Raw genomic sequence first — 9,036 nt, 5'->3', positions numbered from 1 at the left:
CTGGCTGAGACCACCGTTTACTTTGCTGTAGACATACACTGTGCCATATTGCAATCTGCTTTCTTCCAGCTGCTGGTTCTCCCCCATATTGCTTTGCCCTAGGCATGGGCACAGACCCTACCCACAATTCCTTGCAATAACAGCAGAGACTAAGCTGTAACTTCCATTAGAGTTTGTTGAACATATAGGAATAACTAAGAGAAGCTAACCAAAAACGTCGTATATGACACTGGATACGATTGTTCTTAGAATCCATTGGCTCAGCCACCTTCCTAACTGAATCCACAGTCACTGTCAGAGTTGGGTAAAATCCACTAAGACCTGGCCTGACGTCCAGTGGGAAGGACCGGCTTACCTCCCTCCAGAAGTAATCTCGAACTTCTACCTTCTAACAAAAGTCTAAGTCTCACCCTCGCAAGTGTGGCTCAGGGGTTAAAGCGTTGGCCCCACCACTGAAGGGTCTTGGGTTCGATTCCTGGTCAAGGGCACATGCCTGGGTTGTAGGTTAAATCCTTGGCCCTGGTTGGGGCATGTGCTGGAGGCAACCGATTGATATGCTCTCTCACATTGGTGTTTCTCTCTCTCTCTCCCTCTTCCCCTCTCTCCTTCCCTTCCACTTTCTCTAAAAATCAGTGGAAAAAATATCCTTGGGTGAGGATTAACAACACCCAAAATAGTCTAAGTCTCAACCACCGGGAACTAAAAGAATGGGAAGCAGTTTCCTCCTCAACCCTCATCTTCTGCCCCAGGGTTTGCTTCGTTCCAGGATGATTGACAGTGGGGAACTACTGTCTCAGGAGAACCCTCTGTCAGTGCCTCCGAGCCCAGCCTCCCCCGCCTCTTCCTTGTTCCCTATGGGTTAAGGCTCTGTGCTCAGCCTTCTTTTGGCTTTTCTACATTCCACTTAGCTTTAATGAACACCTTGGTGAAGGTGACTCTGAATCCTGCCGATTTACCCTGGACCTTCCCTCAGTGCGGCACAATGACAGACCGTAGAACGTGCCGTCAAACATCCTGAGTGAGGGCACAGGCTCAGGATTGACCCAGCCAGTCCCTCTCCCTGCAACTTGCCAAAAACAGAAATGACAGAGTCACCGGTTTCCCTAGGAGCAGGAGAGACGTGAAGGACTTCCACAGTGTCCCCGCCCCTCGCCTTCCAAGGGAAGCCTGGCCTGGCAGATGTATAAATAGGCACCGTGCAGCTCCCTGCCCTCACCTACTCCCCTCTCCCTGGGAAATGGACAAGTCCCTCCTGCTGGGACTCCCCATGCTGCTCTGCTGCTTTAGAGGTGAGCCCCTGGGGCTGACCGCTGGACAGATGTGCGGAGAGTCCTGGAATGGGTCAGGGTTTGCACGATAGGGGTCCTCTCGGGGGAGCTGTGCGGTGGGGTTTGTGCAAACGAGGTCTGCAGAGAGTGTGTCTTTTTCCCTCCAACAGTACTATCGGGGTCATTTTTAGGCAAAGACCATTCAGGTGAGTAGAAATGGATGTGTGGTGTGGGAGGGGACAGTGGAGGAGCGGGGAGAGGGAGGGGCAGAGCTGACACTGGGGACGGAAGGAACCAGAGACAGATCCTGAATGTCAACCCTCGGCAACCTCTTCCAGCAGGATGGGGCTGGGGTGGGAGCTGGTTTTCGGTTGGACCACATCACATGAACAGCAGTTGACAAGGCTTAGGGTGAGTTCATAAGGACAAGGACAAGGGAAAGTAGAAAAGGAAACGTTTCAGGTCCCACTGGCCAAATCCGAAGTGTAACTGCCAAATGGGTTTCAAACGCTTTCCCCCATTGTTGGTCCAGACACACCGGACAAACGCCACATAGGGTCAATTAAAAAGAAGAGAATGAGGTAAAAAAAAACAAACAAACAAAAACCCAAGCATTTATCTTTCTCCTCCTGGTCTGTGCTGCACCCGGTAAGAATGGGAAGGGAGTCTGAGAGGCCCAGACAGGTGAAGAGAAGGGAGAAGGGGCAGGGGCGCAGAGGTGCCAAGAGACAAGTGGTCAGGCGTTGGAGGGACACAGATGGCCCAGGGTGGCTCCAGGTTCAGAGCACAGGACAGACCCCAGGCATTACAAGGATTAAAAGGGCAAAACCGCAGATTTCTTTTATGTTTTATTTCTCTTTGCCAGCACAGACCGGCAGACATTTGTTGATCCAAGTCATTTTTCTGGTGAGTACGCAAAGGACCTGAGCTGACCGCCTTGGTCCTCCTTTTGTTCTTCTTTTCCTTTCTTTCCCCTCCCATTCTTTTTCCGACTAAAACTCTTGAGACCATACACCCCAGTCCCTCTCTTGGCTTAGCCTGTCTATGTTAATAAAGGCTGGTGCCCATGCTCACGGGTTTCTGGCAAAAGCCAGGCTTGGAGCAGAATGCGGTCTGAAAGGGAGGCGGGTCCATCCAGGGCCTGCACGAGCGGCTACTTCCACGTCCCTACTCTCTGGTCCCACCTGCAGAAATTGTTCAGTGCAGGATGTGCCACCTCCAGTTCCCAGGGGAGAAGTGCTCCAAAGGCAGAGGGCTGTGCATGGCGACAACGGAAGAGGCTTGCACAACCGGGAAGATTTTCAAAAGTGAGTTTGGGGGTGGGGGAAGAAAGGGGGGACCGAGGAGGCCAACGGGGACCTGTCAGCCAGAGTGAAAAGGAGAGGCCCCCCTTTCCTGCAGGCTCGGCTCGGGGGTGGCTGGTCTCTCTACCCCCGGCGTAGGCCGTGATGAAAACAGATGAGGGTGATCACCACGGGCCATGGGTCTGTAGCTGGAGAACCAATATTTCGAGAAGCCTGAAGAAAACAGAGGAGAGGCAGCTGGCGGGAGAGCAGCTGGGGGAGGTGCGGGGAGAGCAGTTCTGTGTCCTTGTCCCTGCCTGGAATTCCTCGTGGGTGGTTTTCAGCTGCGGAAACAGAGGGGCCGCGGGCAGCAAATGAGACTGGCCTGAACAGCCCTAACGGGAAAGCCTAACTACCACGATGTCTCCGTTCTCCTGCCCTGTATGCTACGTGACCCCTTGACATTTATGCCTCTTACTGCAACCAGGGCTGATGCTCGGTTGAAGCGTTCAGCACTGGCAACCCCAGAATTACTGCTGCTGGCGTCTCTGCACCCCACCTGGTTTTTCCAACCCCTCGTCCATTGCCTTTCGTTTGGGAAGCCCCCAACTTGCAACATCTTCCAATTCTTCACATCTGGATAACAGAGCCTTGAACGACAGAAGGTTGTTTTTATATGCTGGTGTAGGCTGGACAGAAGTTTCTCTGCTGATGTATCTCCCCTGTTCCGCAGAGGACGGCACTCCCTGGTTAACCTTCATGGGCTGCCTGGAGCACTGTGCCAACGTGGACGACATGAAGTGGGGTCCCTATCTGGTGAAGTTCAGGTGCTGCAGGAGCAAAGACTTGTGTAACGAACTCCTCTAGAAACTGCTGGTCCTTCTGTGGCTCCGATCTCTAGGTGACATTGTTGCCACCGCCTCCTCATAATGATTTCCTAAATAAACACGTTTCGAATCGCACACACGTGCCTCTGTCGTCTTCATGTGTAAGAAGAAGCCCCTCCTTTTGTAGCTTCTCTGTCTTGGCCTCTGGGAGGGGCGCCTTAGGAGCAAGACCCACTATCCCGCAGCTGTCCCGAGCGCTTTCTCTGAACATGAGTCTCTTCCCAGAAGGAGGAAAAGGCTAAGCACATTCTTTCCCTGCTGCTTCCTTTCCTTCTGGGGCAGTCTTCTTTCAAATTTCTTACATGGTTTTATTTTATTTTTTTTCTGCCGGTATTTTCCTTCTTCTTCCACTCCAGCTAAAGCGCACACCCCCGGCCTCGTGCGGACGGGGGTGGCAGAGCGAAGGAGATGGCTGAATCTCCTTGACTTTCGCTCATGGATGCTATTCCCAGAGGGAGGAGAAGGGCAGAAGGCAGAAAGACATTTGCCCCAGAACCATGATAAGAGAAAGATTGCCTTCCTTCTAGAAGGATCCTGCCTTTGGGGGGGGGGGGGTGCTGGAGAAGAGAAGGGGGCGTCTAGGGGGCTGGAGAGGCGGTACTTGCACGGGGCTTCCCTGCCGGCGCACAGGAAGGCACCCCTAGGGGCGAGCTGCAAGGTGCTTCCACGGGGACGAGGCCACAAGCGGCCACACGGACACTCCGGGGCCTCAAGCGTGGCGCAGAGGAAGCTGACATCTGTGGGATCTGAGGAAGCCATGCGGGTCTGGCCACCGGACATTTCTACAGCAACCTCCCTGGAGAGCGGTCCCCATGACCAAATGCCCCTCCCACCCCCACCCCCACCCCCATCTCAGGCCTCTACTATGTCTAGTCCTAGCAAGTTGGGAAAAAATGGGAGGTGTTTACAAGGACTGAGACCGATTCTTAACAAAATGGCAGGATGAGGCCTGGAAGGGGTGAGTAAATGGTATTATTAAAATATCATTAAAGAAATTGCATTTCTTTCATACCTATATTGTGTTTTCTTCTTTCTCTCCCCTCCAAACCCTTCCTTAATTTCATCAACATTTATTCAAACCATTCTGTTTCCGGCACTGCTAGGCCCTAGGATACAGTAGTTCTGATTCCCATTCCTATCCTCATGGAATTAAAAACAAGAATGGAAAGGTATGTGGAGAGATCATTAAACATGCAAGTTGAAATAAAAATCATGAAAAAGATACTAGTGGCAGTGGTTTCCTGAGGAGTGCCTTCAGGGATAACCTGCGAAGGAGCAGAGGCAGCTCAGTGAGGCGGAAGGGGACACACACACACACACACACACACACACACACACACACCCCAGGCAAAACTGCTTGGAGCGCCGTCCTCGGCCTGATCTCACAGGGGGCGCTAGAGTGCAACTGGCACCACAGACAGCCCATCTCAAGGCATGGGGCATCACGATGGGTATCCACGTGTCCTTTTCTGTGTGCTGCCCCAAAGGGAGGCATTTCTAGGTGAAGTGTCTCCTCTGGTCCAAAGACAAGTCTGGGGAGAAGGGTGTTTCTATGAGATATGAGTTACTGTGGAGCCAGCTCCCATGGTTTTATCCTGTTTGACGGGGCGCTGAGCTGTTTTTCAGGGTCAGCAGACCAGGAGCATGGGTCCTGCAGCCCAAGCCCGAGTGGAGGAGAGAACGGTAGCCTCCAGCTGCACCCGGAACCGAAGTCCATTCCCCAACCCAGCAGGAAACCAGGCCAGGACGGAACCGGAACTGGAGCTCTGGATCCCTTTCCGAAGCCAAGGGTCTGGTGTCCAGGAAGATCCACTGTTGACATCCCTTTACCATAAAGGGCCAAGTTCCAAGGTCCTCCGATGAACACTCGCCCACCAGCACTTCTGCACACCTGTCCCTCCTAAGCCCTGAAAACCCTTAGCCTGGTCCAGCCAGCCAGAGGCGCCTTCTTGATCAGTACACCTTTCCTTCCTCCAAACTCTGATGTTTTCAGTTTCCCCTCTAACAATCAGGAGACCCACAGCCTCAAGCTGCAGGGACCCCCGTGAAATACAAACTCCCCAGTGATTTCCGTGTCGCTATTTGGTTCCCAGACCCACATTTTATCTGTTGGGGACACTGTACCATATAATGGCCATTGGCTGAATGTTCTCTGGTCTGAAAACTAGCTCACATATGAAATCTGAGCAAGGGATTATGACTCTCCCTGGGCCAGCTGAAAGCAGTATTCTGTTTATTCATTCTTGTTCACTCTGATTATATATCTAAAGCACTACTCTTGTGAGATGGCCACACACTTTGGCTCTAGGAATACCATGTTTTATTACTTATCTCCACAGAGTCCTCTGGGGCAGGCTCTTATGCTACCACCCCTCATCTTGCTGTCCATCGTGATGACTATGCCCACCTTGTATCTGATGATTAAGTGAGGACACTGGGCCTTTGCTAGCTGGTGATCTCATTAGGGGGACCAATTCTGTAACAGCACCTCCTACCACCAGGCTGTCTCTGTGACCTAACAATATTCATTTAAAATATATTTGTATCTTTTCATGGTTTGATAGCTCATTTCTTTTTATCACTGAATAGTGTTGTGAGTAGAATGTACTTGTTAGCTATCTGTATGTCTCTGTAGAAATGTCTATTCAAGTCCTTGCCCTATTTTATAAATTGGTTTTTTTTCCCTTCTTTTTGCAGAGGGGTACGAGTTCTTTATATATTCAAGATATTAAACCCTCCTCAGATATATGATTTGAACATATTTACTACTATTCTGTGGGTTGTCTTTTCACTTCCTGGATGATGGTCTTCGGAACACAACAGTTTTTCATTTTGATCATGTTCAACTTATCTGGTTTTTTTTCCTTTGTTCCTCGTGGTTTGGACATCATACATAAGATTTTTTTTCTAAATCCAAAGCCATGAAGATTTACCCCTGTTTTCTGATAAGAGTTTTGTAGCCTTTGCTCTTATATTTAGGCCTTGACTTGTTTTTTGTATGTGGTATGAAATGATTATTATGGGTTAAATATTTATGCTCCACCCAAACCCACACGTTGACGTTTCAACCCCCAATGTAATGGTATTTAGGAGTTGGGGGCCTGTGAAAGGTGGTTAGCTCGAGAGCTTGGAACCCTCATGAATAGCACAAGTACTTTTACAAAAGAGATCTGGACATTTCCTTAATTCATATAGTAATTATAATTTTTATCCAGTTTGTTGCGAATTCATTTTTTCATTACTACATAGTATTCACATGTATGAACATATACAATTTACTCATTTGACTCTTGATGAGATATTGTGCTTGTTTCAAGTTTCAGTTTATTACCAGGAATATGACTATGACTGGTCATATCTTTTTTTTGGGGGGGGGGGGGAATGCACAAAAGATACTTTTGATATAAGTGTCTCTGTTGGGTATATATCTAGGAGTCAAATTGCTAGTCATAGGCTGTGTGTTCAGCTGTAGTAGATACAGCCCAAAGCAGTTGTACCTATTTCCTCACTTACCAGCAGTGCACAAGATTCTTATTGTTCTATATATTACAACACTTGGTAATGTCAGTATTGGAAATTATAGTCATTCTGGATTATCTTATTGTGCTTTTAATTTGTATTTATTTAGGGACTAATTAGACTAAGCAACTTTGCAAACATTTACTAAACATTTGGATAGTCTCCAAAAAAAGAGAGACCCCAGAATGGTCTCGTTTCTTCTGCCATGTGAGGACACAGTGAGAAGATGGCCGTCTCTGGGCCAGGAGATCAGCTCTCAGCAGACACTGATCTGTTAGCACCTTGACCTGAGACTTTCCAGCCTCCAGAACTGTGAGAAATAAATGTTTGTTGTTTAAGCCGCCCAGTCTACTGCTTGGTTGTTACAGCAGCCCAAATAGACTAAGACTATGAGGCTCCAACTTGATTCTTTTCTGTATGTCTATCCAGAATTCCCAGTGCCATCTACTGAAAAGTGTATACTCCCCTCCCTTGAACATTCTTGGCACCCTTCTTGAAAATCAGTTGGTCAAAGATGTGTGGGTTTGTTTCTGACTCGATCTGATTCCCTAGGCCGACGCTCTAACTGCTGAGCCAAACGGGCCAGGGCTCAAAATATTTTTGATTATTATCTGGCTCATAGAGCAATAAAAATGATACTAAATTTGTTGTGAGTTGGATTTATACATACATCTAGAATGATAAATGAAATCAAAGGCAACCTTTGGTAGTTCAAAGGTTTGTATTAGTGACTGTTCTTCCTTCATTATATTTGCTATGTATGGTACATGAGTGGCTATTTTATTATGTTTTTTTTTACTAGCCTAGCATCAACTGCAAAGACATGTAAGTGAAGACATCTCCAAGGATTCTAGTCTTTAGCTCTTGAATCACCTCCAGCCTTTGAGTCTTCCCAGATGAGGTCCTAGACATCATAAAGCAGAGACAAGTCCTTCCCATTACCTACTTCCTGAACACCTGACCCACAGTAACAGAGAACATAGTAATTTTCTTATGCAGCAATAATAAGTGGAAAACTATGTGATTCTTGTCAAGTTACTATGCTCATCAAGCTACCTAATAAGCATCTGTGCAACCAATCTGTTCTTCAGGGTTTTCTCCTATTAAATTGTCTTCATAGGGCATTGTGAAGATTAAATAAAATCAACCTTGAAAGGTACTTAAAACATGCCTCATACACACTAAAAGGTCAAACAATAATAGTTATAACAATATTAAAAGTAAGATTTTTTTTAGAGAGAGAGAAACATCCATGTGAAAGAAACTTCCATTGGCCACTTCCTGTAAGCATCCCTACTGGGAATTGAACCTGCAACCTAGGTCTGCCCTGACCGGGAATGGAGCCTGCCACCTTTCAGTATGTAAGACGATGATCCAACCAACTGAGCCATATTGGCCAGGGCAAAAAGTAAGGGTTGCTTTTTTGTTTATTATATGTAAACCTTTAATGTATGTAAAATTTATTTTGGTTTAATGTGTAAGGTTGTATAAATTACATACCAGTCAACTCCAAATTAACACTTAGATTAGGGGCCAAATTACTGTCTTTAAAAAGATATGTGAAGAAAATCATTTCTTGTATAACTCCGTGCGTGTATGAAGAAGAAAACATGCATATTGCGCATTGTTCCTCCGTGTGCTATCAGGTGCATGAATACATTTTCATGTGGCTCTAATTCTGTTCATTTGTTCAAGTTGGAAAATGAAACTGAGAGGAATATTCCAAGATGAGGTAAACAAACAAAAAATACTCCACAAGATCAGAGCGATTTTATCTAGGCTGCAAGGAAGAAAGACAGCTCATCCATGAGGAGTTTGTATACACACTAAACACAGTCTCACTCGGGGCCAAACGTGATTTCATTTTCTAACCTAAGCTCATTAGTTTTAGAGCTCCATGCCCAATGGCCCGGGAAACACTTGATCTTCTCAGTTTAAGATTTAGAGAAGGAATGAAGGAAGCAAAGGAGGTCAGGGAAAATGTCAACAAGAACAGCTGGAGACTGGCATTCGTGGATCCCATGGAAAAGTTCTTGAACACAAAATGCACCACAGACTTAGTTCCATGTTGCTGCAAGG

The 9,036-nt window shown here is 47.3% G+C and overlaps 1 protein-coding gene across 1 annotated transcript; it reads left to right on the top strand.

The window, feature by feature from the left end:
* Positions 1 to 1,237: 1,237 nt before the first annotated feature.
* On the top strand, positions 1,238 to 3,418 carry PATE1 (prostate and testis expressed 1). Its single transcript, XM_036277261.1, has 3 exons — positions 1,238 to 1,289; positions 2,459 to 2,575; positions 3,285 to 3,418. Exons 1-3 carry the CDS (start codon positions 1,238 to 1,240, stop codon positions 3,416 to 3,418), a joined length of 303 nt encoding a protein of 100 aa, XP_036133154.1.
* The last annotated feature ends 5,618 nt before the right edge of the window (positions 3,419 to 9,036 follow it).

The sequence above is a fragment of the Molossus molossus genome, unplaced genomic scaffold (assembly GCF_014108415.1).
Source record: "Molossus molossus isolate mMolMol1 unplaced genomic scaffold, mMolMol1.p scaffold_m16_p_22, whole genome shotgun sequence".
Classification (NCBI taxonomy): domain Eukaryota; kingdom Metazoa; phylum Chordata; class Mammalia; order Chiroptera; family Molossidae; genus Molossus; species Molossus molossus.
The sequence above is the reverse complement of the archived record's forward strand: the minus strand, read 5'-3'. Positions and strand labels throughout refer to the sequence as shown.

What these genes read in the sequence shown, in the direction of transcription:
- PATE1 (XM_036277261.1), top strand. Translation starts at nt 1,238, where the DNA reads ATGGACAAGTCCCTCCTGCTGGGACTCCCCATGCTGCTCTGCTGCTTT. An exon ending in GCTGCTCTGCTGCTTTAGAG is followed by an intron (nt 1,290 to 2,458) that starts GTGAGCCCCTGG and finishes TCCCACCTGCAG; the next exon opens with AAATTGTTCAGTGCAGGATG. An exon ending in AACCGGGAAGATTTTCAAAA is followed by an intron (nt 2,576 to 3,284) that starts GTGAGTTTGGGG and finishes CCTGTTCCGCAG; the next exon opens with AGGACGGCACTCCCTGGTTA.